The sequence below is a fragment of the Netta rufina genome, assembly GCF_964035555.1.
Source record: "Netta rufina genome assembly, chromosome: 2".
Classification (NCBI taxonomy): Eukaryota; Metazoa; Chordata; class Aves; order Anseriformes; family Anatidae; genus Netta; species Netta rufina.
The window spans coordinates 158461066-158488535 of NC_140124.1; the positions used below are offsets into that span (position 1 = coordinate 158461066).

The following is a 27470-nucleotide window of genomic DNA, read 5'->3' on the forward strand; positions in this document are numbered from 1 at the left end:
GAGGAATTTTTAATCCGCCCTCCTCTGCCCGAGGGCGAGCTCCAGCGCCCAGCTGCGGCGAGGAGCCCGCGGCCACCAGTGCGCTCACCGACAGCAGGCGTGGAAAAAACTTTGTTCCAGTTCGTACCTCTCCTGTTTGGGAGGTCTGAACCCAAGGAACTCACCCTAACACACAGCTTTCAACCTCAGCATGTGCCTGTGACCGTATGTGAGCACACGCGGTGGGCACGGAGCTCGTAGCGGAGCGGTTCTGCACCCAGCGCTGTTCCCAGTTTCCATCTCACACCATGGGGTTTAGAGGTGGTGTTGCAGCAAGCTGTGGATTCCTTCATCAGGCAGTGCGGCCCCGTTCCAGCGTTTCAGGCAACGGTGCACAGAAAACAGCTGGGCTGGGACTGAGCAAACCGAGCAGGATCTGAAGGGCCCGGCGATGCCGGGAGCACGCGACAGGTCCGGAGCAAAGATCAGGGTGATGGGTGCCACGGCCTCACCCAAATTTCAGACTTTGCCAACCCAAACGTACCCCAGCGACCTCTCACAGACAGACACAACCCTCTTTCCCTCCTTCTCTCCTCCCTCCTCCAGCAGCACGGTGCCAGCCCCACATCCTCACGGTGCTGGCCCCACATCCTCACGGTCCCACGCGCTGCTGAGCCCTGCCCCGGGGCTGCTACGGCTCCCGTGTGGGGATGGATGGAGGGCAGCAAGCCCAGAACTCGCAGTGGGGCTGGAGCAGAGGAGCTGCAGCAGCCCCTGCCGACCCCAGCCCCAGTTTTGGGCTAGCTGTGGTGGTGGAAACGAGGGAGAGCAAAGCCTTGCACCGAGAGGGCAGCCCCGAGCTGCTGGCGCTGCAGATAAGTGGTTCTGTGCGAGCAGCCAGCGGCCCAGCCGCAGCGGAGCCAACACACAAAGCGAAGGCAAAGAGGCAGCAACTGCTCCTCTCCCTGCTGGCTGCAGGCTGGAGGTATCAGCTGAAGTCAGCAGCTGGCAGATTCAGAGCGAACAAAAGGCGGCGGCTCCCCAGGCACCCTGTGATTGAGATGCAGAACTCCGCCGCCCGGATCCCGGGGGGTCGCGGGACAAAGTCACACAAGAAAAACAAATCCACCGGGGAGCCTTACGAGGGCGGCGCTGCCACCTCGGGCTGCCCCAAACCACCACGGGGCGGCTGCCGGGTGCTCCAGCAGCGCCCACCCCGCTCCTCTCCCCCTGCCTTGCTTCTCTCCCCACCTCGCTCCTCTCCACTCCTGCCCTGTGCCCGCAGCCTCGGCAGGAGCGGAGCAGGCAGCACTTTGGTTCCACACCCGGCTGGTTTTGAGCCCTTGCTCCATCCCCAGGTAATTTCTGCTCGCTGTTGAGTCCCAGCTCGAGCCCTTCCCATCTTGGCACCCTCTTTGCCCAAACCAACGTCCAAACCAATGCACTGGGACCAACATGTGAGCCACCAGACCCCAACATTCACGCAACAGCAGTCCCGATGCCTCACGGTGCTGCCTCTACGAGGGCTGCAGCACATGAGGAAGGGGCTCTGGGGCTTGGGGCAGGGTCAGCATCGCACCAGGGACCCGGCCACGCAGGAGGAGGCGCTGAGCGGAGCCGCAGTGCTCACGGTGCCAGCTGTCCGGGGGCAGGAAGCAGCTGGTTCTCAGCTCGCACTAAATCAGCTACCGGGCTGAAAAGCTATTTCCAGTCCTGGCCGTGGTACGATCAATCTTCGTCTCCAGCAGGTACCACCTCTGCGCCTGCACATGGCTCGCGCGCCCGTCTGGAAGCAGCTGAGAGAGGCGCGCTGTTAATGACCGCCCCGACCAGCGGAGATCATCTGCATTCTGCTGACTAAACAAGGATGCAAAGCACACGCATCTGTCAAAAGCCTATCAGCACTGCTGCTCCGGCCTTTTTATCATCGCAGCGAGCTTCCAGGAGCAGGCAGCACTTGGCCTCCGCAGGCTGCAGGCGCCGACGGAGCACAGCAGACGCAGGCAGCGACAGCAGCCCCGGTTTGCCCAAGCCCACGGTACCCAGGCAGCGAGGAGAGGTGATAGCAGTGCCCGAAAAACATCCAGCTTCCAACTGCAGAAAGCACCTAGATGCAGGAGCGGGCTCTGAGATGTGGCTGAGCCCCGAGCCACATGAGGTCCTGGCTGAGGTCAGCGCCCTGGCACCAAGCACAAAGCAGATTTTTGTCACTTCTCAGCATAAGGAGAGAGCATGACCTGAAGAAAGGCAGCCTGACCTGCCCCAAAAAACAATATCCCTGGTTTTGATCCTTACTTGTTCACCCTCTCTCACTCTGCTGATACCCACAGCGCCTGCAGCAAGCCACAATGCCCTGGGCTGCACCACCAGGGGGGTGAGGGGATTGTGCCCCTCTGCTCTGCCCTCCCTGTGTCCGGGTTTGGGGTCCCAGCACAAGGATGTGGGGCTGTCAGAGCAGGTCCAGAGGGTCTCAGAGATGATCAGAGGCTGCAGCAGCTCTTTAGGAAGAAAGGCTGAGAGAGCTGGGGGTGTTCAGCCTGGAGAAGGCTTTGGGGAGACTTCCTTGAGACCTTTCGGTACGTAAAGGGGGCTTCTAAAAAGGATGGAGAAGGACTCTTTACTCATGTGGATGATGATAGGAGAAGGGGAATGGATTTAAGCTAAAAGCAGATCAACAAGCAGATCTCTAATTCTCCTACCTACTTCACACTCGGAATTCATCCATGCTGTAGAACCGCCAGGACAGAGTTAATTTTCCTCCTCGTAGCTGGTAGGGTGCTGCGTTTGGGATTTAGGATGAGCAGAGTGCTGAGAACACGCTGATATTTAATTGTTGCAGGGCAGCGCTTACACCAAGCCAAGGGCGTTTCAGCTTCACCTTGTCCTGCCAGCGGGCAGGCTGGGGGTGCAGCAGGAGCTGGGAGGGGACAGACCCAGCACAGCTGACCCACAGTGCCCAAAGGGCTTGGAGAAGAACTGGTCCCACTGGGACACCTCCTCCAGAGCCTCCAGAACCAACCACGACACGATGCCAGCAGAGCAGGGCTGTGCTCAGCCACAAAGCACGGTGAAGCTGTTCTGCTCAGCCCAACGCCTCGGTTCTCCAGGGCTGCAGAAACCAGGGCACTTCTCCAGAAGGGTGACAAAGATGCTTTCAGCATGAACGGTTTCCCAATAATGGTGACTTGCTCACCAACCCTGGGGTCTCACGGAGGTGGATGTCGTCCCAGATCAGCTCCCCTTTTAAAATAAAATCTGAATGTGACGTTATCCAGGTGGCACGAGGGGAGAGCCCACCCTTCTGGGTCGATACAGACGAGATGCCTGAACTCAGCCTGTGCCTGGGGCCTCTCCACATCCCCTTTAAACAGCCAGTGGCTCTCGGACTGAGTGAGAACACAGAAAACAGAATGAGATTTTTAACTGTGCTCTGCCCATCTCCTGAAAAGCAGAGGCTCAAGAGAAAAGCAGGCAGCGCACTGCTGCTGGAGTGAAGGATGCTGAACTGCGAAGTAACCTCCTCCTCCTCCTCCTCCTGGCCTCCCGGCACGGCCAGAAGCACCACAAGTCTCCAAACAGCTCCTGGGGGCACTCCAGAAAAGCAAACCGGTGAGGGCGAGGCGTGGAGGACAGGACAAGCAGCAAGAAGGACACGGAGGACGCCGGGTCTCCGCGGCCAGGAGGTGCCTGCAGGTGCCGAGCAGGCACCGGAGCCCACGGCGAGGAGGCAGACGTCCCTGCGGGCAGCACACCAGGACCTGCCTGAGGCTGCCTGCACCACAGGCAGGGTTAGGAGATGCTTGGGCCGAGTTATTTCACCATCAGCATCCCAGCCCGTGCTGGTAATTAATTTCAGCTTTAGATCAGTGCGCTGAAAAACGAGTACTCCACAGGTCTTGAAGCCGTGGTTTGGAATGACCAATAAAATTGACTTCAGATGATCTCAAGCAGTGACTAAGCTCGTAAAAAGCAGCAGCGCAGATAAAACACACAGATCCCACGTTGTGCTCGGCATCGCGGGCCATCAAAGCAGCTTTCAGATCAAGCTGATGGTTGACTCGGAGCCAGCGCAGGTCCCCCGGGAGCGCACGGGGAGCCCACAAAGCACCCCGCTCCGACTGTCCCGTTTAGAGGACATAAAAGCACGGCCCACAGCCCCGCACAGGGCTGGGAGAGCCAACAAAATCCACGCCGTTAGACAAAAAAAGAAGAAAAGCACGCTTGCAATTAGTGCAGGTGAAAGCTGCTGCAGGATCCAGCCCCTTTTCCCTGCAGCGAAGGTGGGAAGTGGCCAGGTCCGTGCACGCAGGTCCCCTTTTTGGCTCTGGGGGAAATCTGGTTTATGCCCACGCAGCTCTCCTTCCATAAAATGGGGCTGGGGGGTAACCCAGTTCCAGGGTCTCGTTTTGCTGCCGCTACAAAAGCTCCAGCCCCTCCGTTTTGAATGCTTCGAGCCCAAGCGTCCCCCAGTGCCAGCTCCTTCAGCACGGGGAGCCCCTGCGGCACAAAATGCCCCAAACCAAGGCACTGCCAGGCTTCCAGGGTTCCCGCAGCTCTTCCAGGAGCCCGCGCCTTGACAGTGACGTCTCACTTCCAAACCTGAACCAGGAGGGTGCCGTGACTCAACTCCGTGCTGCATTCTGACGTATTTTTAAAAGGGAATTCAGCAGCAAAGTAAAATCGTGAATTGTTGTTTCCGGACGGGTACCAGCGGGCTGAGAAGTGGAGCCCCCACGAAGCCGCCCCATGCAGGTGCTCAGTAAGAGCGCCGCAACCATCCTAACACCTCTTCTCCCCGAAAAAGAAAAGAGGAGAGCAAAGCTCCTTCCCCCCGGGGACGAGAAGCTCCTTTATCCCATCCTGACCCCAGCACACACCCCTGGTGCCTCCAGAGCCCCTTTGACATAAACAGGCTCACGTGCAGAGCACACAAAAGCCTAAATTTGGTTCGAGCACGAAGGGCAGAGCGAGCAGCAGCACAGGCACCGCCGAGCAGCACGGACACCCCAGCTCCCCTCGCACCGAGCGCGCGCGGCGCACGAGGTCTTGCGGGCTCATAAAGCGGGGTGTAAAACGCTGAAAATATCTGGCCAGTGATTTCACAAAAGATCTCCTCACGGGTTTCACGTCCTCGCTGTGCAGCCTGGGCCCCACGCTTTCCGCGCCAGTTGCAGCAGAGAGGCGGAACAACGCCGCCGCGCTCCCGGAGCTGCCGAGGGGAGGTGAAGAGAGAAGAGGGGCTGCAAGGCTGGGGAGCACCACGCAGTTACTCATCTCCCAGATGATTTCCAAGCAGCTTTTAACCGGAGCGCCTCGGTCCCCGAAGGTGGGAGGGCTTCCATTAATGAGGCACGGTGACTAAACTTGGCTATCACCTCGTTGGCTTCGTTATGTCCTAGCTCAGCTTTTCTCTCACCTAGCACCGATGGATTCAATCTTTTCAACAAATGTTCTAATGCAGGCTCTATCCCCTCAGGTCAGTGTCAAACGATAATATATATGTTGCTTTTGGAACCCTGAAACCATAAAGAAAGTTACACGGGTCAAAATTATTTGCCATGATTTACGGGGGGCTTGCATACGGTAAACTAATTCTGGTGAAGAGGAATTACGCCGCGAAAGGCCAAGTCCTCGCGTCTGTTCGGATTTATTTTCACCCAGAGAAATTTCAACTTTTAAATTCTGTTAGCAACTGGGGCCTTGTAAAAGCGGCGGGGCCTTGTAAGCAGAGCCCGGGCGGGAGGAAGTGCGCTCAGCGTCCCGCGGCACAGCTCCGCGCGCCGAGCCAACGCCAACGCGGTCCCGGAGGGAGCCGTGGAGAGAAGCGATAAAAACAGGTGCAGACACCACGGCTCGCTCGCTGCTCTCAACAATCTGGTTAAGATTAAACTTACGGATACGCTCCGGCTCCCCCGGGACTCGAGCTGAGCCGAGGAACCAGCAGGAAGGGGCGCGCTGCCCTGCCCGCCTCGCCGTCCTGCCCGCGAGGGGTGGGTGCTGCGCCCCGCAGGGCTCTGCTCCTTCCTCCCATCAAAGCAGAGTCTGGGAACGAGAATTTTGGGGGACGGTGACATTGTCCCTGCTCGGGATGCTGCCTTGGCCTCGCCACCCTCCCCGTGCAGTGCGCCATCAGGCTCGCTTCGCTCTGCATCAACGCTGGCGATTGCTGCGGCACTTCAGGGTAACACCGCGGTGGCACCGCGCAGCCCTAGCGCAGCCACACACCTATAAAATGATGCCCGAGGGTCTTTCCACGCTGGAAATCCCCAGCAGAGCTGCAGGAGATGAGGAGCTCGGGCAGGAGCTGGGCGCAGCACGCGTGGCACGGCGAGAGCCAGCCCCAACTGCAGCCGTCAGTACGGAACCTCCACGGCTCTGCCTTTAAAAGCCCAGAAGGAAACATTTGGCTTACACGAGTCGCAGCTTCAGAAGCTAAGAAAGCAGAACAGAAGCCAAAAGCAACTGCAGAAATTCCAGGTCAGTAACCTGCTCAAATTTGAGTGTAATTAATAACCACTGCTCGCCTGCCGACGCCTCGGGACGACAACTGCCTCCCCGACCGAGGGCAGAGCTCGAGCGGACGCCTTCCCCCGCGCCGCTGGAGCCGGGCCTCCGGTCATTTCTCCCGAGCTGGCCCCCCGTGGCTCTCCAAACCTTGAAATGCTGAAAGGTGAAAGCACTGAGAAACAGGAAAGACGCCGAGAGTAACGCTTCCCCCATCAGAAATTCTCACGTGAGAAAAAGCTGCTGGTAAACGAAGCGTGAAAGCCGACGCAGCAGCGCTTCGCAGCGGGACCATTCGCTGCAGGCAGCCCGCTCACAACCACCCTGGCCAAGCTGTGCCACTGCTACGGGACTGCCGGGGGTGCTGCAAAGGGAAACCAGCCCTGCCCGAGGCACGAGTAGCTCAGGGAAGATGTTAAATAACCCGGAATTCCTCGTGCTGGCCGGGGGAGCAGAAGAGCTGCAGTCCCCGAGGTGTCCGTGCGATGTCACGCGGTGGCACCTTGGAAGAATCCCTCCTGTGGCACGCTTGCGTGAGACACCAGGATTTAGGGAGCAGGGAAACGGAGAGGATGTTTGAGAACAAACAAAAAGGATGTTTTACAACAAGCTGCGTGACAGAGACCTCACCGTGCCTTACTCCATCCACCCAGAAATGCCCGGAGGGGGTGTCTTCATTATGCTCCAATAAATTTCACTTCGGAACACGCAGGAGAAAGGCATCAGCAAGGAAAGCGGCGTTCTCTGGAAAATGGTTAACCCTCTGGAAGAGCCGGGGAGGGCAGCAGAGGAGCATGACCACAGGATGCTCCTGCGCCAGAACGAAGGGGACTCTGTGCTTCAGCAAGGGGTGAGGGAGCCGCAGGCTGTCTGCTCCTCGGGCTGAGATCTGCTCTCTTTGCACATCTTGCTCCGTGCGGTAACTAGGATGAAGGAGCCACGATGAAATCAGCCCGTAACTCCACGAGGCAGACGGGCACGAGGTCATGAAAAATCCTAAGCCCTTCCCCAAAGCTCACAGCCACCTCAGACGTTTGTGTCACCTGTAGCTTGCCTTTCTCGTACGTTTTGCACAGCTCTGTGGTTGTTGTTTTAAATCTCCAGAGGCCCATAAAAGACCTGGAAGAAGACAAAGGACTTGCATCCGCCAGGAGAGAGCCAAAAAGCAGAAGCCCACCACATCGCCCCCAAACCTGTTTCCAACTGAGAGCACGGAACCAGGTGAGACCCCAGGGAAGCGATATCCTGGCTGGAAAACCCTCAGCTGCCTGGGAGCACAACCCAGTCCTGCTTACACACACAAAAAAAAACAGTCTCACTGCCCAAGTTCAGCTTATCTACTTTCCATCTACTTGCTGCCAGCGCTAGAGACTCACCCAAATTATTCGTGTTTGACAGCGGAGCTGTGCTTAGCCTCTCAGACAGACTTTGTGAGCTAAGCCCGTCAACGTGGGAAGATTTGGGAAGGGCTGTTCACAGCCGGGCAATAAAACGGCCTTCTCCGTGAGCACTGCATCGGGTGTGCCAAGGACGGTATCCAATTTAAACCAAAGCCCCTCAAAACAGCTTTCCCTTTGCTAGCCCCAGCCCATGTGCGTTTTCAATACGCTGCAAAGATCTTACTTGGGCAGAAGACAAGCTGCGATCGTAAACTTGCTTTCTGCCGACAAAGCAGCTGGATATAAAGGACACCTGGTGCTCGCTGGAGCAGACCCCCCACTCAAAACGTGCCCTTAGACGGGAAAAAAGAAAGAGATTAGGAACGGAGTGGCTCAGGCACTACGCACAGCTTTATGTTCGAGGCACCCTCAGCCCTCTGGGGACTGCTGGGGCTGCCTGGGGTAACACAAAGCGGTTGCAGCTCCTCTCTGCCACAGGCAGGCCCCTCGCTGCTGTGCTCGACCCTGCTCCGACTGACAGACAGACCCTGCGGGGGGGTCCTGGAATGGGGCTGCTCAGAATCTGTAAGGTGGGATGAGCCGACCTGCGAGGGGGACGGGGAGGAGCAGCGGACATTCAGATTGTCCCACAGCATAACTTTGTGGCAATCAGATTTTCAAGCCCCAAACCCCCAAACCAGAACACCAACTGTCTGTCTGTAAAGCACACCATGGGACCTGCGTGTGTTCATCCCTGCTTCAGGTCCCAGAGCTGTGGCTGAGAGTGAGAACCTTAAACCCACCTTTCCAGTGGCGAAGCAATCACCCACGTTCTTCCACAGGTCATTCAAATGCTCCTCTCTGCTTGAGACAGCCCCTGTTTCTAGCCGAGGGCTATCCTTCCCCCAGTCACAGCACCACAACTGCTTAAGCTGCAGCTCCCAGGCTGGAATCGCTCATGGAGGTGTGACACCAGCACCCAGTGCCCTGCTCTGGGCTGAAGGCTGAGCTCTGCTGGTCACTCGTTACTCAACCAGCTCCCTTGTGAACAAGCTCTCAGCTCGCCCCGTGGCTCAGCTGGGGTAGGAGTCCTGCAGGACTGCAGCCAGCAGGGAGCTCCCCAGGCAGCAGCATTTCATGTGGGCCATGGAATGAAGGTGCTAAAGGAGGCTGAGCGCTGACGCTGTGTGCTGATGGAGCAGCTGAAATGATTGGGCTGCAGAGAGGCAACACCATGTGAGCCATCAGACCCTCGAGAACACTTAAAAAACCTTGTCAAGAAAATAAGTGGCAGCCATGAGGTGACAAGAAGCAGCTGATGCTCCGAAGCACGCTGCAGATCCAAAAGGGCTGGCCCGAAGTGAAGGGGGTGGATTATTGCCCAGGAAGCAGGAAGAGAATTTTTAATCACAAGCTCCCGAGGAAATGGGAGCAGCACCACACCGGCACGCTGGGTATCAGCCCAGGGACCAACAAGTCACAGCTTCACCCAGAGCATTTCCTTCTGATCATCTTGCAGGAGCCCAGCCACCTGAGAAGCTTTCGAACAAGTGCAAAATACTTCTAGCACTTGGTGGGTGAGCACCCCCCTGCCAGGAGCGGGGAAGCCGCGCTGCTCAGAGAGGGGCTGCCAGCTCCCTGCGAGCAGCAGAGCTCCAAGTCCTGCTGTGTGCACTCCACCTAGCGGTTTACAGGCCGTTTGTAATTAATAATGCTAATGTTTGCTCTGACCTGAGCCAGCGGAGCAGCTGGAACGCAGCCTGGAGACCTACAGCGCATTAGGAAGGCGCTCATCCTCACACAGGGTTACAGGCACCATCCCAAAGCGTGCTGAATGCCCTGGTTTCAGCCAGGACAGAGTTAATTTTCCTCCTGTCTTTAAACTGTCTTTATCTCAACCTGGGCTTCACTTTCCCATTTCCCTCCCCCATCCCAGAGAGGGAAGGGGGAGGCTGAGCGAAGGGCTGCGTGGTGCTGAGCTGCCGGCCGGGTTACAGCAGAGCCCTGACAGCCCATCTGACAGAAGCTGTACGAGTGCTGGGTGGCTAACGAAGATTTCCTTTTTGTTTTTAGGAAAGGAGCGCAGCTGGCTCCAAGCCCGCTGAGTTTGCTCTATGAAGGTGGAGTTTTGGTTATCCAGGGTTGGCTGCGTACGAGATTTTCACTCAACGCCATGCTAGGAAAGGCTGAATCTCTTTGCTCGAGAGACATTTACAACAATTAACAAGGCGTTTATGGCTAACAAGACATTTTCCCTTTCACCTCAAAGGGAAAATGGAAGCAGCCACCTCTGCTGTCCGTAGACCCCCAAAACTGCAATATCGATAACGGTGCACAAATGTTTTACCTGCTGCTATTTGGGAACACGTTCGGAGGACAAGCTACTTCTCTCTCTGCCCTTGCAGAGAGCCTGAAGAGAAGCCCAGCCTAGAGGTAAGGCTGGCTGCTCGTACCTGGGGCAAACAGAAGATGAAAGGAATCATCTAGAACGACCCTGGAGACGAAGCAGGTTCTCTCCAGCGTGTTCCAAAAACCACAGTCCGTGCTTTTCGCACTGCAACTGTCCCTCTGAGATCCCCACCGTGCCCTCCTGCTTCACCCAGCACAGGATTCCTCAGGAACAACGGCAGGGATGAAGCAGCTGGGCATAAATTAAACTCATTGATGAATGATTCACTCCACTTTGTAGACAGGCAAATTAGAAAAAAAAAAAAAAAGCTCTAAACCAGGATTTGTGAGGGTACAGGAGGGAGTCGGACACCCACATCCCCGTGCTCGTTAGCTTCATCGAGTGCCTAAACCTGAAGTCTCAGCGCGAGCCCCCCGCCTGGCAGATCACCCCCAGAGCCTGCTCCAGGAGGGCTGCAGCTCCTGCTGGGCACCCGGGAGATTTTGGGGAGACGACAAACCTCAGTGAGGTCACGAAACTGCTGCACCACCACCACGGGAACAGCCACAGCACTGCCCCGACACCACTTACTGTGCCCCCAACCCGACAGCAAGCACTGGGCGAGCCGCATCCAGCCCCAATTGAACGGGGTGCAGGGCACAGCTCACGAGCCTGGAGGAGGAACGGGACACGAGACATCACCCCAAAGGACTACAGCACCACGGTGCAGCAGAAGGTAAGGCAGAAAACCAGAGCACGAGGGAACAATCCAGCACTGAGCACTGCCTGAAATTTCAGACCGAAAGCCCCGTGGCAGGGACGGAAGCTCTGGGGTCTCCACGGCCGTTCCCGCTGACAGCTCAGAGCAGAGCAGATCCTACACTGCGTTTGGGATCGCAGCTCTGCAATCCCTAACGGGTTCTGATGGTGCCCAAAAGGTCCTGCCCCTCCACCCCCCGTCCTGCTGCTTTCTAAGCAGGAAGCCTTTTAACGCCCAGGCTGCACCCCAGACAACCAAGGCCAGGAACAGAGCGCAAGCAGTGGCAGGGAGCCTGCCAGCAGATGAGGGATTAAAAATCACACGTTCAGGGCAGAAATCACTGAGCAAATTCTCCTGCATCTCCTGCCATCCCCTCCCCACATACATACTGCTTCATGGCTATCAGCTTGGAGTCCATGCTCTCCTGCTTCCCCTTCATCACCTGGATGTCGGTCAGCAGCTTGGTTACATTGTCCTGCCGAACCTTTATGTCCTCGTTCTTTATGCTGGATACCTGGGGATGGAAAGGAAGACGTCAGTGGGGTTTTCTTCCTACAAAACAGTTGTTTAAGCCTCGAGGTTGGTCCTGATCCCATCTCCCCACCCATTAAACACCTCCCCTCGCCAGAGCTATCGCCGTGCTCACACTGACGTACGTTGTGGTGAGGGATGAGAAGTGGCCATCTGCAGTGAAAGCTTTCTGCACACAAATCGTTATTTGCAAAATCAAATTCTGTTGCAGCCTGAAAACATCATCCTTTTGGATCAGACAAGCTGTGCTCAGGTAAAACCAAAGGCCTGTGGAGGAGCTGTTTGCTCAGAACAAGCCTTTGGAGAGCTGATGGACCAAGACTTATCTACAACAATCCAAACCCTTAAAAGATGGGTGTGTTTGCGCTGCAGACAGGCAGTGGACATCCTTCTCGCACACTTTCAGAAGTCTGCTGTGTGCAGTGAGCTGAACGCTGCTCTCAGCAATTAAGGAAGTCATTAGCTGGCTTGTGAAAGCAAAGCAGGAGCAGAAGGCAGAGGAGCAGGCTGCAGCAGGGGCCTGCAGGCAGAGCGGCGAGCCTCCTCCCGCGGCCGGTCGCTCGCCATCCTCATCATTTCCACTACAAGCACTAAAGCAGCTGAGGAGATTCCGAGCAGATGATTTTCTTGTTGATAAAACACTCCCGAGGCGTGACACCCGGGCGTGTTTCACGAGAGGAACCGAACGGCTCAGCGCAAACGGCATCCAGTTATTTGAGAGCAGCCTGGGAGAGGCAGGCAGCGAGCTGCTCTCCACGCGCTGCTCTGATTAATACTTGGCTAAGAGTGACTAAACCACGTTTGACTAAGCCACGTCTCCCAGCCCGTGCTCAGGACCAGCAGGTTACCCTGGGGCATCCCCAAGCATTTTTGGAACCCCAGTACCACCCATTGCCACCAGTGTGTGGCCAGCAGCTTGAATTTCAAGAACTGGGGCAGTTGTAAAGCACATCTGTGAGTTTAAAGGGAGAGGGCAGAGGTCTGGGCTTGGGAGACACCAGCAGTTAGCACGTTTGCAGTAGCTCAGGCACCTTACCTTTCCTTTTCCTGCCTCCACTACCACATCTAACACTTCTCCACGTGTCTGGGCGTTAAGCTGCACGGACACGTTTTACATTCCCTGGAGCATTTAAGCAGGGATTGCAGCTTAACTAGCAATCAGTCTCCCTCTTCCTGAAAGGTGCAATTGTTCTTCCATCCCTCCAGGGGACACAGCAAACCTGCCTCTGCCCAGCCAAACACAAGCAGATGCTACTTTTCCACAAAAAAAAAAGGGAAAATAAGGCAATATTTGTACCGGCTCCAGAGACAGGCTGGTTTGTAAGGCCCGAACGCTGCCTGCTTTCTGCTGGTGGTGTGCAGCAGAGGGAAGAGCAAGCAGCACCACAACAAACCCAACGCTGAGATGGGTGAGAAAGGGACCCAGGAACAGAAGGGAATGGCAGCAGGAATCTGGGGGCAGCAGATCAGCAGGGTGGTGCTGCAGCTTGTACCTGTGTGAGGGCAGAGGCAGCAAGCAGAGCTGCTGCCAGAACCTCACCACCAGTGGTGCCAAGGACCCTTGCCCCCAGAGCGCCCCGATGCTGTTCCAACCAACGCTTTGTTTTCAAACAGTTTGTCAAAACCTTTCCTGAAAGATCCACTGCAGAAACTTACGCTGGTTACTTTCCTCTTGATGTTCTCCAGGAGATGCTCCTGGCCTCGGATGAAGTACGGGTGCTGGAACTCGGTGTCGTCTTTCTCCGGCTTCACCAATCCTCCCTGCTCAATGTGCACCACCTTTCGAAAGCCATCTGCAAATTAAATGGTAGATGGTAGGAGGAAAACTCGACGGGCTAAATAGGAACGTCAGAGAGCAGAAACAAGCACGAGCTCCCCTTGCTTGCCTAAGCCCTCGGTCACTGTGCCATTCCTAACACATCTCCCCCTAAAAACGCTTCGTGGAACGAGGAACTCAACCTGATGGAGGCTATGCCAGGCCTCCTTGACAAGTGGCACGAGTCCTCCACTGCCCCTGGTCCTCTCCAGGAGGGCAGAGCCACGCAGCCGCTGCCCTGAACCACAGAGCAAAGCAGGATCTGAGCAGGATCCACTCCTACATCCCAGAACCCTTCTGAAAAACACCGTTTGCTGCTCTCACAAAGCCAACGTTTGTTTATTTGGCTGACAGCACGGGGCAGCAAGAAGAAAGGCTGAAATTAAAGGAATTGAAGCAAAAGTCTCCAATTAACCTTCCTGTTTCCCGATTCAAGGCCCTCAGCCACAGGACGCTGTGGTTACACGAGCACACAGCATCTCTCCTCGCCTTCTCAGCGCAGATGGAGGCAAGGGAAGAGGCATTTCCACAGAGCTTCCTTTCAGGAGCACCACCAAAGGCAGACTGCAACACTTAGCACACGCTCCATGCAATCCCAGAGGTCTTACATTTCGTTTCTTCAGGGAATAAAGTGGCTTCTGAAAGCAGCTGGCCACATGCACGGTGCAAGGAGCACTGCCCAGCAGCTCTCGTGCTAACAGAACTATTTGTACTTTGGAGACAAACCTGTGCGAGTGTTACCGGTGTGCCAGGGGGGGTGACCACTGTGGCATCTGATTGAACTGAAGTAAGAAAAATAACAAACTGCACTGGAATTCACCCTACTCTCACTCACGTCGCTATCAGTTTATTCAAAGCAGCACTCGGAAATCTGATTTATATTTCCTGGAAGGAGACAGAAGCTCAGTTTTGGTTACACACCGAGGATCACTCCAGAGCAGTGACCAGCCTTCGGGGCAACGTGCTGACCCCAGCTCTTGCCCCAACTTCCAGAGCAGCTCCGGGTTTTGTGCCTCAGACTGTGGCTGTCCCAGAGCTGCCCGTGTGGGAGCCTCGTCACAGCTGTCCCCAAAACTTGGGATCAAAGAATTGTAAGACTGGAAAAGGGCGATACGATCACCAGGGCCAGCCGGCACCTAACACAAGTTCACCACCAAACCCCATCCCCACGTCTCTGAGATACCCCAGAAGGACAGCTCTGCCCGTGGGGGAGCCAAGTGCTTTTTGATCTCAGCTCTTCCGTGAGCCGCTAGGACAAATTGCAAGCGTTATTTGTGTTTGTCAGGACACAGCTGCGGGTGGAAAAAAGCTTCCTGCACTTGCAGCAGGAAGTGATTTAGTGAAATCACCCGATGTTGTGGTGCTAGGAGGCAGCTTCCAGCCACTGCAGCGATCCCTGGAAGGAAAGGCCGTGGGCAGGGAGCACAGGACGTGCCCCTTCTGGAGGATTTCTGAGCCCTGGCTCTGGTTTTGCATGGAGCAGGGTAAGAGGACTCAGCCTGAGCACCAGCTCGGAGGCTGCCCCGTGGAAATCCAGCTGAATTCTGCTGCGAGCAGGCATCAGAAGGGCAGAGCTCGGCACGAAGCAGCGATAACCACACACCTGGGGGGGAGCAGAACAAGCAAACCCCGATAAACCACGCACAGAAACTCAGGTTCTGTTCCAGGCATTTCCCTTTTATAACGCAAGCAAATCAAGAGGTGTGGACGTGGCGCTCGGGGATGGGTTTGGCGGTGGATTTGTGTGAGGTGCTGGCTGACCCTGGTGATCTTTTGGGTCTTTTGCAGCCTGGTGATTCCATCCCTGCTTCAAAGAGTAATAAATTACTCCATAACGCCCCCGGCAGGGAGGGAAGAAGAGGAGGGGCTGAACGGCAGAAGGAGGGTTTGGGTTAGACGTCCAGCAGCCACCCTCACACTAAAGGCATTTCCCTGAGGAGCTCGCAGCATCCTGGCTGTTGGAGGCTCGTGAAACCACTCCCTAAGCCACCGGGATGAGACAGAGGGAGCTGAGCCTGCCTCGAAGCAGAGGATCGGGCTTGATGATGGCGAGAGCTCTGCCATGGCTCTAGGGGGAAAAAAAATAACTGCTGCTGAGACGAGCAAGTTCAGTCAGCGCCTGCTTTTCATGACTCCGGCGGCAACATCCCCTGGAGAAAGCGGTTAGGAAATTACCGAGCTGTCACTCGTGGCTTCTCTGTCCAGCTGGAGGCCTTCCAGGAGCTCCTGCTTCATTAGGAGGTGGCAAGGAGAGCAGCAAGGAGAGCAGCAAGGAGTGCCACCGCCAGCATTAATGACAGGCGAGCTCCCAGGCTCACACCCAGGGAAGGGCAAGATAAAAAGCCGAGAGCTCGAGGTTCTTCACGTCTGGCACGGGTTGTTGGCGTTAGCAGTGGCTTTGCCTGTCAGCACAGCCAACCTTAAACCTACCCCCGGGTCCCCCCGGATAACTGCAAGGGCAGAAAATGTTCCCAGGTCAAACACAATGGCCCAGGATCGTGGCACGGAGCCCCGGGGGGATACTCACACATATTGAGCTGTCGCACGAAGCTGGCCATGTTGTTGTGCTTGAAGTACTTCGGGAGTACCTCCTTGGCAAACTGTCCTTGGTCAAACACATGGAAGCTGTTTCCACTCTGCCAAAAAAAAAACAAAAACCAAGACAAAACGAGACGTTATCGGCCGCCGTCACCCTGCTCCACCAGGAGAGAGGTTACGCACGCCACCAAGCCCCATTTTGCACGAGCACAGATGTGTGAATTCCCCACCCCGTGCCAATTAGCTTGATTTCGTACCGACAGCAAGCAGGCGGCGCGGCGAGCCCGCCTGGAAATGTCAACATCTGGCAGCAAATTAACCCGATTCCACCTCCTGCCAGTCTCGGCGCGCCCGGGGCCGCGCAGGTGGGCCAGGACCCGCGGGATGAGGCGCCCGGGGTTTGGCCGGGGGGGACCCTGAGGATTTTAAGCAGCAGGAGGTGGTGAGAGGTGAACAATGTGCCACGAGCACATCACCCAGCCCAACAAACAGCCCCGTTTCAGCCCCATTTCAGCCGTTCAGCTTCCAGGTCCGTGGTGCCGTTTAATTGCACGTGGCTCCTGCTGACCAGCACAGGGTTTTCGTCCTGGCACCACGATGCAGGAGCTCCAAATACATTTCAAGACATGGATTTGCTCCCCCCACGATGCTCCCCCCGCTAACATCGCCCCCACAGCACCACCAGCACCCCGGGGCCCGTCCCCAGCAGCGGCACAACCCCAGAGATGTCAGAGCACCAAACCCCACAGGGTTCTGCCTGCCAGCACCAAACGCACTCAGAGTTTATTATAAGGTCACAGTTTGGGCTCCATGGCCCACGGATGAGTTTTGTTACTCCTGAGGACTCACCGGGTGCCTCCTGTGCCCCCCTGAGCTCCTCTGCTCGCAGCAGCTTGCCCCAACCCCCTGAAATAGCCAAGGGGAGGCCTCAAGCAGGCACACGGAGGTTTACAGGGCGCAGACCCTGATTAAATCATCCATAAGTGACCAGATGAGCTGCACAGCGAGGAGCAAACCAGCCCCACGCGGCCGTTACCAACCCCTGCCTCATCTCTGTTATCCCCCTGCCTCATCTCTGTTATCCCCCCCCAGCATCCCAAATCCTGCTGTGCCCTGAGGTTGTTTTTCCCCCAACACCTCCTGCACCAAAGCCATTTCCAAGACCCGACCCCGGCGCAGCGCTGCAGGGACCCCAGGGCTCTTCCCAGACCCCCAGTTCTTCACACGTTACTGGTTTCTGTCCCTGCTGTGGTGCAGGACACCGAGCTGAGCCCCCACAACCCGCAGGAGAGCCCCGGGGCTCAAACAGCTTCTCCTTGGGGCTGCAAAGCAAAAAACTGCCCCAGATTGCCCTGAACCAGCCCCTGGTGATGTCAAAAGCTGAGGCTGAGGGGCCAAAAACTGCTCAGCTGGGAGCCCAGGTCCCATCTGGGGAGCTACGGAGCTGGGACAGGACTCCTGGAATGGCCCCGAACACCCCCAGCCCCACACAGCGCTGCGGTGAGGGGGCTCACACCCCAATTTTGCCCTGCAGCTCCTGCTCCTTCCCTCTGACCGCCCCGCGCTGCCCCTCCGCCTCCTCCAGCCCCAGGGGAATCAGCGAGGAGAAAATTTAGGAGCAGGATCTTCAGCCCTTACACGTGTTCGGGCTCTCAGTCTGTGAGGCTGTGAAATAAGCAGGGAAATCCGGGAAAATAACGACTTCAGAGCTATAAAAAACCCCAGTTTGATGTTATTTCCCAGCACCCGAAATGGGAAGGGCGATCCCGGCGGTGTCGCGGCGCGCTGAGGTGCCCCGGGTGGGAGGGAGAGCAGAAAAGCCATGAATTAGCCCAAAAAGCCAAGCGATGTTGCTACAGCACGGCACCGGAGTGACCCCCCCTGGAAAAACAGCCGATGCTGTGGCAGAGACGCAACAAACGGCACGAGGACGTCGGGATCTCAGCGATGGGTGGAAAAACCTGAGGGTTCGGGGACAGAGGGGTTTGGCCAAGCTCTTCTCAGTGTTTTTTGGGGACAGGACAAGGGGTAACGGGCACAAAATTGAGCCCGGGAAGCTCTGAACCAATATGGGAAAGAAATTCTTCATGGTGAGGGTGACAGAGCACTGAGCAGGCTGCCCAGGGAGGCTGGGGGGGCTCCTTCTTTGGGGATATTTAACGCCTCCCTGGGCAGCCTGCTGTAGGGAAATGCTTTGGGAAGGGGTTGGTGATCCCAGGGGGTCCCTTCCAACCCCTACAGCTCTGTGATCCTGTGGGTTTTATTCACAAAACACCTCAACAGCAAGAGGAAGCACAGCCAGTGAAAACAGAGGGCAAACGGGGAGAGCCCAGCCAGAGGAGGAGCTGAGGGCAGCTCCCGCACCCCAAAACTGGAGGTGAAAACATCACAGAGCTGCCACTGCCCCCAAATCCTCCTGGGCTGGGCCCGTTATCTCTGCCTGCCAGTCAAACCAGCAGCTCCCAGCTGGTTCTGATAGCGAGCTCGGGGCCTCCCACAGCCTCCCAGTAAAGGCACTGGGCAGGAGATGGAGCGAGGGGTGCGGGGACGGGCAGGAGGATCCGGCAGGGTCAGGCTTCTCCTCGGGGACCCCAAACCTTTGGCTGTGGGGTTTTTTTTGCTTGGTTTTAAAGCCCACCGCCCCGCGGGTCAGGCTGGAGCCCCCCCTGTGGTGGAGCTCCCCCTTGCAGGAGCCTCTCCGAGCCCCCATCCCGCAGCCGAGGACCCCCAGCCCTCCACCAGCTCCATCCTCGGGGCCTGGAGCCCGGCCCCACCGACCCAAAAGCTGCAGGGACAAGTGGGGGACATCCGAGGGGTGGCCCTGTTGCCCTGGGGAGGCTCCCACCCCTCAGCCCCTCGGGATCCACACGGGTTCGGAGCTGCCTGGGGCCGCTGCTGGCCCCAGGGGAGGGCACGGGGCTGCTGCGGGGCGAGAGGAAACACCACAGAGAAAAGCTGAAGGTCCCACCCTAAAAAAGTGCAGTTAGAAGATTATATATACATATATATATATACATACAGCTGCTTCACCTCCTCTGGGGTTTATTTTCCTGCTTTCTTCACCGATTTCTCCTCACACACACCCAATTTGTGCCCTTCCTTACAGAAAGCACTTCAGGACCCCCACTCCTGAGCCCCAGACCCCAATTTGACGCCCGCACACACACCCCCTGTGCACTTTCACCTCCTCCACCGCTTCTTTTCCCGTTTTCTTTACAGATTTCCCCTCTCACACACACAAATTGTGCCTTTTCTTGCAGAAAGCACCTCGGGACCACGCTCCTGAGCCCCCGAAGCCCAACCAGGAGCCCACCCACCCCCGCCCCGTGCAGTTTTACCCCCTCTCACGCTCATTTCCCTGCTTTTTGCACCGATTTCCCCTCACACACCCCCAATTTGTGCCTTTCCCTGTGGAAATCCCTTCAAGACTCGCACTCCTGAGCCCCAAAACCCAACTTTAAGTTCACACCCCATGCAGTTTTACCCCATTTAACTCTCATTTTCCTGCTTTTTTGCACCAATTTCCCCTCACAGACCCCCTATTTATACCTTTCCCTACGGAAATCCCCTCAGGACCCACACCCCTAACCCCCCAAAACCCAACTACAAGCTCACACCGTGCAGTTTTACCTCCTCTGATGCCAATTTTCCTGCTTTTTTCACCAATTTCCCCCCACAGACCCCCTATTTCTGCCTTTCCCTATGGAAATCCCCTCAGGCCCCACACCCCCAACCCCCCAAACCCCAAGCATAACCCCACAACCACCCACCCTGTGCACTTTTACCTCCTCCGACGCTTCTTTCCCTGCATTTTTCATTAACTCCATTAACCAATTCCATCAATTTCTCACTAATTTCCCCTCCCCACCCCCAATTCCTACCTTCCCTCCCTGAAACCCCTTCACCCTCCACACCCCCAAACCCCCACCTCTACCTCCACCCACCCCCACCCCATGCAGCTTTACCCCATTTTTCACCCATTTTTACCCCCTTTTTCACCCATTTTTACTTTTTCATCCCCTTTTCACCTATTTTTACCTTTTTTAACCCCCTTTTTCACCTATTTTCCCCCTTATTTCCCCCTTCTCCTCACCAACTCCCCCTCACACCCCCCATTCCCACCTCACCTCCCACAAAACCCCCTCAGGACCCCCTGACACCCTCTTTTAATTACCGACTAACGAGAAAACCATTAAAAACATTAAAAAACGAGGATTTTTCTCCGGGAAAACGCCAGGGCCTCGGCCGCGGGGTCGGGTCCCGGCAGCGGGCGTTCGCCCGCTGCCGGGACCCAAGCCCCGCGGCCTCGGCCTGGCCTCCGCCGGTGCTCACCGGGCTCCAGCAGATGAGGGGGTCGGTGTCGGGGTCCTCCACCAGCGTCCACAGCTTGGTGAGGAAGGCCGGCACGTTGCTGCCGCCGCCACCGCCGCCGCCACCGGGCCCGGCGCCCACCGCCGCCGCACCGCCGGGGCCCTCCATGGCCGTCGAGGCCTCAGGGCCCGGGTTCCGTGGGCTCAGCGCCGCCGCCGCCCGCCGCCGCCTCGGGGCCCGGCCGCCGCCTGCGCAGCGCCGCCCGCGGGGCCCTGCATGGCCGCCGCCATCTTGGGACGCCGCCGGGACGAGCCCCCCTCGGCGCGGGGCGCCCGCGCGCATGCGCGGCGCCGCCCCCGCCCCCCCTCCGCCACGCCCCCAACGCGGAGAGAGGCGGCGGGAAAGGGGGTGCTGCGCATGCGCGCCCGCGCCTCGCTTGGTTTTCCCCCCGCCCTCCTCCTGAGCCCCCCTCAGTTGGGCGGGTGGCGGCGGCGCATGCGCGTGGGGCCGCGCGCCCTCTGCCCTCTGACCCCGCCGCTGCCTCCGGTATCCCCCCCCACCCCGTTATTTTCCGCCCCCCCGGAGGTGGAGCCGGGCCCGGAAGGCGGAAGGAGGCGGCAGGGGGCGGGGCCGTGACCTCTGACCCCGGCGCACGAGGAGCGCGGCGGCGCACGCGGCACCGGCATGGCGGAGGTGGGGAGGGGGGGAACGGGAGGGGGTTACCATGGTTACCGGGGGGCTACCGGGGGGTTACCATGGTTACCGGGGGTTATCAGGGGGTTACCATGGTTACCGGGGGTTCATATGGTTATTTGGGGGGTTACCGGGGGGGCACCGTGGTTACCGGGGGGTTACCGGGGGGGTTACCATGGTTACCGGGGGGCTACCGGGGCGTTACCATGGTTATTTGGGGGGTTATCGGGGGGGGGCACCGTGGTTACCGGGAGGTTACCATGGTTACCGGGGATTTATATGGTTATTTGGGGGGTTTACCGGGAGGTCACCGTGGTTACCGGGGGTTGCTATGGTTACCGGGGGGTTTACTGGGGGTTACTATGGTTACTGGAAGGTTACCGGGGGGGTTATCATAGGGTTACCATGGTTACTGGGGGGTTACCGGGGGGTTACCGTGGTTACCGGGGGGTCCCGGGGTGCCCCGGTCCCGGTGCCCGGCCCTGACCCCCTCCCGTTTTTCACCCCGCAGCCCCAGGAGGCGCCGAGCCCCGGAGCCGAGGAGCCGGAGCCCAGCGGGGGCTGGGGGCTGGGGGGCAGCGACAGCGAGAGCTGGGGGGGCAGCGAGGACGAGGAGGAGGAGGAAGAGGAGGAGGAGGGGAGCGGAGAGGAAGACGAGGAGGAGGAGGAGGAAGACGACGAGGATGAAGATGAGGATGAGGAGGATGATGAGGAAGAGCCCGGCAGCACCACAGCCCCTGCAGGACGGGTGAGGAACGGGGCTGGGATGGGGCTTTTTGGGGTGGGGGGGCTGCGAGCCCCATGCCCTGTGCCCCATTATTTGGGGGCAGCCACCACGGGGGCAGCCCCGCAGCTGCTTGCCTGGGGGCAGGAGGGACCCCCCTGCCCGTTTGTTCCTGGAGCCCGCGGTCCTGACACTTCCCTCGTGGACACCTTCCTTGCTTTTCATTATTTTTTACCATTTTTAATTATTTTAGAGGTGTCCTCCGGTTCCAGGCGAGCTGGGCGCGAAGGTTGGTGAAAAATTCACGCTGGAGCTTGCCCTAACGCGCGGCTCCTGCTGTGCCCCCGCTCAGCACCAGTCCCCCTCGGGGTGTCCCCGTCCCCCTCGGGGTGTCCCCGTCCCCCTCGGGGTGTCCCCATCCCCGCGCCGCCTCCAGCAGCCGCTGGGGACCCTCAGCTCGGTTCCCCGGTGCCGTTTTGCTCCTCAGAGCGCTCAATTCCCTAAACCACACGAGTTTCCTGGCTCCTGATGCTCATTTTTCTTGGCTGGACGTGGGCACCAGGAGATCTCGGGGTCGCACACCCGCAGCTCGGAGGTTTCCCTGTGGCCGTACCCGAGGGGTTTGGCACGGGGCAGGACCTGGAGGGCACCAAATGTGCCCAGGTGAGTGCTCACCCCCTGCTTGTGCCTTCAGAGCCCCTTGTGCTCCCTCCTGGCACCTGCATCCCCCGGGGATGCTAGGCACAGTGTGGGGTTGGGCATTGCAAGGAAGAACCTCCCAGGAACAGGCACCCGACCGGCAGCGCTGCCCGGAGGCTGGCTCCTCTGCCTTTGCTAAATTCGTTCTCAAAACTCGAATTATGGATGTCCACGCCAGGCTGTGCAGGGCTCAGGAGGAGCTGACCGCAGGCACCGGGGTCACTGCTTCACCACAGAACGGGATCGTGGAGTCGTTTGGGATGGCGAAGACCTCCAAGGGCATCAGGTCCGGCTGGAAGCAGGCAGCAGGAAGGCGGTGCCAGCCCCAGCCGTGGACAGACACAGCTCTTGGTGGTGGCTCCTCCGTTTTCCCAAATCTTCCCCCCAGCTCGAGGGACCCCCACTGGTGCCAAATTCACCAGCTCTGGCTCCAGGGATCCTCGGGTCCAGGGCGTTGCTGCTCTCTGCACATTTGGGAGTGCTCCTGCAGGAGCTTTGTGTTCGAGCAAACAGGAGAAGCCAAAGGAGGGCTGAGGGCTCTGGAGACGATGCCCACAACCTTTGGGTCCTGCTGGTCCGCAGGGCTGTGTAAATATTGGGCTGTCCTTGTCGGCTTGGATTTCCTCCTAATGACTTCCAGCGCCGTGACAGGCCGGCCTCTCTTCCTCGGCAGCCCCGGCGCTGCCCGGCCCCGCTCCTGGCACCCTGGGGAGAGGTCCTGGTGGGCTGAGGTGGTGCCGTGCTGCCGTCCTACCCCAGGAAACCCCCCCTGCACCACCTTCCTAGCCCTTTGTCACTGCTTCTGCTCTCCCCAGGTACAAATCTCCCCAATTTGTGCTTGTAGAAGCCGCACCGGCCCGAAGCAGGCTTCATCTGCCCGTGGTGGTAGCGGTGCTGCCAGCGCCGTGAGATGGAACAAATGGACATTTGCCCTCGGGGTGAAAAACTTCATGGAATCCCCCAAGGCTGGCCCCGGCACGAACCCTGTCCTTGCTCTTCTGGAAGTGCCCATTTGGATCCTCTGATGTCTGAGCTCAAAGCGGAGGCGTCCCCGTGTTCACCTGCAGGCGCTGTGGCAGCATTTGGGACCCCCTTGGTCCCCTGCAAGAGGTTGTTGGAGGATGGAAACCCCTGAAAACAAAACAGCAGCGAGGGAAACCCGTGCTTGGCCCTACAGCTGCCACCAGGCTTAGTGGTTTTATGGGCTCCTTGGGGACCCTGCTCAACGAGGAGGATTTTGGCCACTCTGTCTTCATTTTGGTCACTCTCTCTTCATTTTCTTCACGAGCCCTGCTCTCCTGCAGGTTGGCGTTGTGCGAGGCAGGGGCTGCAGCTCCTCGGGGAGCGGAGCACCCGGTGGTGCCGCCCTGCCTTAGCCAAGGAGGAGGTACGGGATGTGCAGCGGGTGCGTGCCTTTCCCCACCTCCACCACTCGACCTCAGCGAGCTCCGGGCTCGGCACCACGCATCCAGGCCCCGCTGCTGGCCCTGAACAGAGGAAAAACCTCGCAGCCCCTCTCCTGACCCTGCTGCTGACGGGCGTTTTGGCTGGCAGAGGCTGTGGCAGCTGCCGAACCCGCCTGGCACCCTCCTGTTGGGCACTCGCCACCATCCTCATCCCCCTGCCGCGGTGCCGGGGGGCTCCCCTCCACGGCTGCTGGGACCTCTCCCCTCCTGCAGGAGGATCGCAGGCCAGGAGCTGCTGATCTCTTCTCCAGAACCTGGGGGGAACTGCGTGGGAGCGCGCCGAGGGCTGTGCGGGGGGAGGCGGGCAGGTTCTGCGCCGGGGGGGAGCGGAGCCAGCGCGGCTCCTGCTGCTTTCAGCCACCTTCCAGCCCTTTTCTTCCACCTCTTGGCAGCCAGAAGCGCGGTGAGCTTGTTGTGGGGTTTGTTCCCCCTGTGCCTGGTGGCTCAGACCTGCCCCGAGCGGTGCCGTGAGGCTCCTGGGGCAGCTGGGGCTCGTGTCCCCTGCTCCGCCTGCATCCAGCCACCCTTCAGCTCAGCTTTGATGGCGTGGGGTGCCGTGGATGGGGCTGTGGGCAGCACCCCCCTTCTCCTTGCCCCTCTGCGTGTGGTTCAGCGCAGGGATCCTGCTTTGGGGTTTCTCCAAGCTCTTCTCTTGAGCTCACCTGGGGCAGCGCGCACGGGGAGCGCTCGGGCAGGAGGAGGCCGCGGGTCTCGGCGCGCAGCCCCTGTCCCTGAGCCCTGGCCGTGGTGTGGGGTGCCAGGGGAGCGTTTTGGGGGGGTTTTGCTGGATTTTGGCAGCATGTCCGGCACGGCTTGCCGCCCTCTGGTGGAATGAGACCGCTGCAGGGCTGGGGAGAGGAGCGGTCGCTGCGCTCCCGTGCCTGAAACGCGGCTCCCACGGTGCTGAGCTGCGGCGTGGGGAAAGCACCGGGCAGAGCAGAGCAGAGGGGTGCTGGGCACGCCTGCAGGAGGAGTTGGATGGCTGATCCTGGTGCCTGAAACCCCCTTAGGAGTCCTGGTTTGGGGTAAAATACCCTCTTTGGAGGGCTCGGTGTGTCCCAGCAGCGTGCTGGGTGTGCGAGCGACGTCCTCGCTGGGCTCTTCCCTGCTCTCCTGGCGAAGCTTTTCTGAAAGGTTTCCTGGTGAAGGTTTTTTTTTGACCTGCCCGTAGATGCCCTCAATCCACAGACACGGCCTCGGGTGGGCTTTGCTGGCTGGGGTGAGCCCCCCGTGGGGGTCCTGGCTCCTCGGTGCCCCAGGGCCCTGCAGCGCGGCCCCGGCTCCTTCCCCGCTCGTCGCGGTGGCGGGAGAGGGGGAGACGAGAGGGAGAGATGGAAACTCAAGTCCAGAGCCCTCGTAGCGCCAAAAGCCTGGAAAAAAACTTATCTCCAATCTCCCCTTTTTAAAAATTTTTTAATAAAGCCCTTTGTTTTTGCAGTAATCTCATCCTCTTGCCGGCCCAGGATTTTCCAGGCTCTCTCCCACCCCGCTCCCCGCGCGTCCAGCAGAAGGTGATCACACACTGCGCGGGCTTTACTGCTCCCCCGGGGGACGTTTTCTGGGGCTGTTTTTCCGATTATTTCTCCGAATCCTCCCGTAAACCCGATCTAGCCAGGGTCCCCCTTCTCCCCCTACCCCCACCCCAAGTGGCGAAGCCGGGGAGGAGGGGGGAGCGAATCTGTTTTGCAGGGCAGGATCTGCCGCTCGCTCGGCACCCACACAGCTCAGCGAGTGGGCGAAGCCTGGCGGCCGGCGCTGTCTGACCGCGGCTCTGCCACGTGGCCCCGCGGTGTCCGAGCCCCCGTCCTGGCACAGGGCAGGCGTGGGGATCCCCCGGGGACCGAGGCTGCTCGTGGTGCCCCGCAGGTGACCGCGGATGGAGGCGCCTGGCCCGGCGTGTCACACGTGGCCATCTCCATCCCGCTGGCCTTGCCACCCCGGGCCTCTCTGCCAAAAAATTTGGGCTTCAGAGTGGCTCCAACGGCACTCATGGCTTTGAAACCCGTCGGTAACTTCAGGTGGTGCTGCTGGGGTCGTGGGTGCTTCACCCCATCTTGCACGCTTCGTCCAGCAGCTCCGCGGTCCTGAGCGCAAACGTGGTGGAGCCCCGCAGGGGGAACGGAGCTCTGCGTGGGGCACACCACGGAGCCATCAAAGTGCCAGGGATCTGCCAGCAGAGACCTCCGCGGGCTGCAGGAGGGGGCTGGCGGGCACCTTGTGGGGTTCAGGGACCCTAAATCCTGCGCCAGGCTCAGAATGACCCCAGGTGGGCAGGGGCTGTGCGCACAGGGCGCACGCGGGAGAAGTGGACCTGGGGCTCTGCGGGTGGCACTGCCCACACCGACCTCACCTGGGGCTGGTGGTGAGGACGGGGCCATCACCTCCTGGTGCTCCTGAGACCTGTCCCTGCTCTGGGTCTGGTCTGGGGGTCCCCATCTGGAAGGTGGCTGTGGTGTGGGGGCCGTGGACCGGAGAGGTTTGGAGCCCAGGGAGCGGGGATGCGATTCTGCACATTAATAGCTGTCAGAGCTGCTCCAGCAACCTGTCCTCAGGAGGAGGTGATGATTTTGTCCATGAAGTCCCCAACGAGCAGAATTGCCCACTGCTTAACGAGCCCTTTCCTTCCTCCTTTCCTTCCTTCCTCCTGATGCAGCGTCCCCGAGGAGCTGGGAGCGAGAGGTCGCGTGCGCAGCACCGAGCGCTCGCGGTGGCCTCGGACCCGGCACCCGCCGGGCACTGGGGGCAGCTCCAGGCCTCGTGGCCCAGCCAAGGCTGCTGCAGGGAGCACAGCAGCGCAGGGCTTCATTCGGAGGGATTTACCGAGCTGTTTTTTTTTCCCCTTCAGGTCAAAGGGGCTCCCAGGAAGCTGGAGGCCGGGCCCTTCCTGACTGAAGAGGAGCGTCGGCTTGCCCAGGACGAATACGTGGAGGACAGCTCGGATGAGGAGGTAGGACCCCCCCACAAAGCTTTTTGTCGTGCTGGTGGTGTTTTTAATATGGATGTGAGATGGTGGGATGGATTTTTCTCTCCTTGTTGGCTTCGGTGCAAACTCAGGGGAGGGAGCGTGGTCAAACGGCGCTGCCTCTGCACAGGGATTGCCCTGAACCGCTCTTTTTGCTGCTCATTTTGGTGGCTTGGTGCTCAGGGCAGCCAAAGGGGGTGTCGGGTCTGCCTCACATGAAGGCAGAGCCCCCGTTTGCCCTGCCCGAGGCTCGCAGCCCCTTTGCCCACCCAGGGCTGTGGCTTTCTGCTGGATGCCTCGGGAAGGGTTGGAGGCTGCCCGTGTGGACGGCAGCGGGATCTCGGTGAGAAAACGCTCCTCGGGTCCGGTTGTCCCCGACAACTCACCGCCTCTCTTAATTGTCTGCTAAACCAATTAATGCGACTGGCGCACATCAGCTGTTCCAGCAGGGCCCCGGGGTCGGCACGGATCCGAGCACCAAGGGCTGCGGGGGCGTTTGGATTCGGATCCGGCCCTTGTTCCCGGGCCGGGGGTCACCTGAAAGGTGCCGGGGCAGCCCCAGAGCTTACCGGGATGGGGCCGAAACCGGGAGCTCGCTCGTGCTGGGAGCAGCCACGGGGATGGGGACGGGGATTTGTGGGGCACGGACCTGAGCAGGGCTCCTGGCTGAGCACCCAGCCCCAGGATGGTGGCCCTCGGGTGTTTGGGGTGGGTGAAGG

General features: G+C 59.0%; 2 protein-coding genes across 3 annotated transcripts in view; one reads left to right on the forward strand and one right to left on the reverse strand.

Annotated features, from left to right (window-relative positions):
- Nucleotides 1-20501, reverse strand: part of HSF1 (heat shock transcription factor 1) — a 37492-nt gene extending 16991 nt beyond the window's left edge. The window contains exons 1-4 of one of the 2 annotated variants that reach the window (XM_084306758.1): nt 20229-20501; nt 15886-15994; nt 13199-13335; nt 11401-11525 (exon numbers count right to left, since the gene is read on the reverse strand). In XM_084306758.1, the coding sequence (XP_084162884.1) occupies nt 11401-11525; nt 13199-13335; nt 15886-15994; nt 20229-20375 (518 nt within the window). In that variant the 5' untranslated portion in view covers nt 20376-20501. The remainder of the gene's footprint in view (nt 1-11400; nt 11526-13198; nt 13336-15885; nt 15995-20228) is intronic. The other variant, XM_084306757.1, reaches the window with a different exon arrangement.
- Nucleotides 20502-20891: 390 nt separating this feature from the next.
- Nucleotides 20892-27470, forward strand: part of BOP1 (BOP1 ribosomal biogenesis factor) — a gene marked incomplete at its 5' end in the record, with an annotated part of 40381 nt that continues 33802 nt past the window's right edge. The window contains 3 exons of the mRNA XM_084281711.1: nt 20892-20900; nt 21412-21648; nt 26635-26736. Of these exons, the coding sequence (XP_084137837.1) occupies nt 20892-20900; nt 21412-21648; nt 26635-26736 (348 nt within the window). The remainder of the gene's footprint in view (nt 20901-21411; nt 21649-26634; nt 26737-27470) is intronic.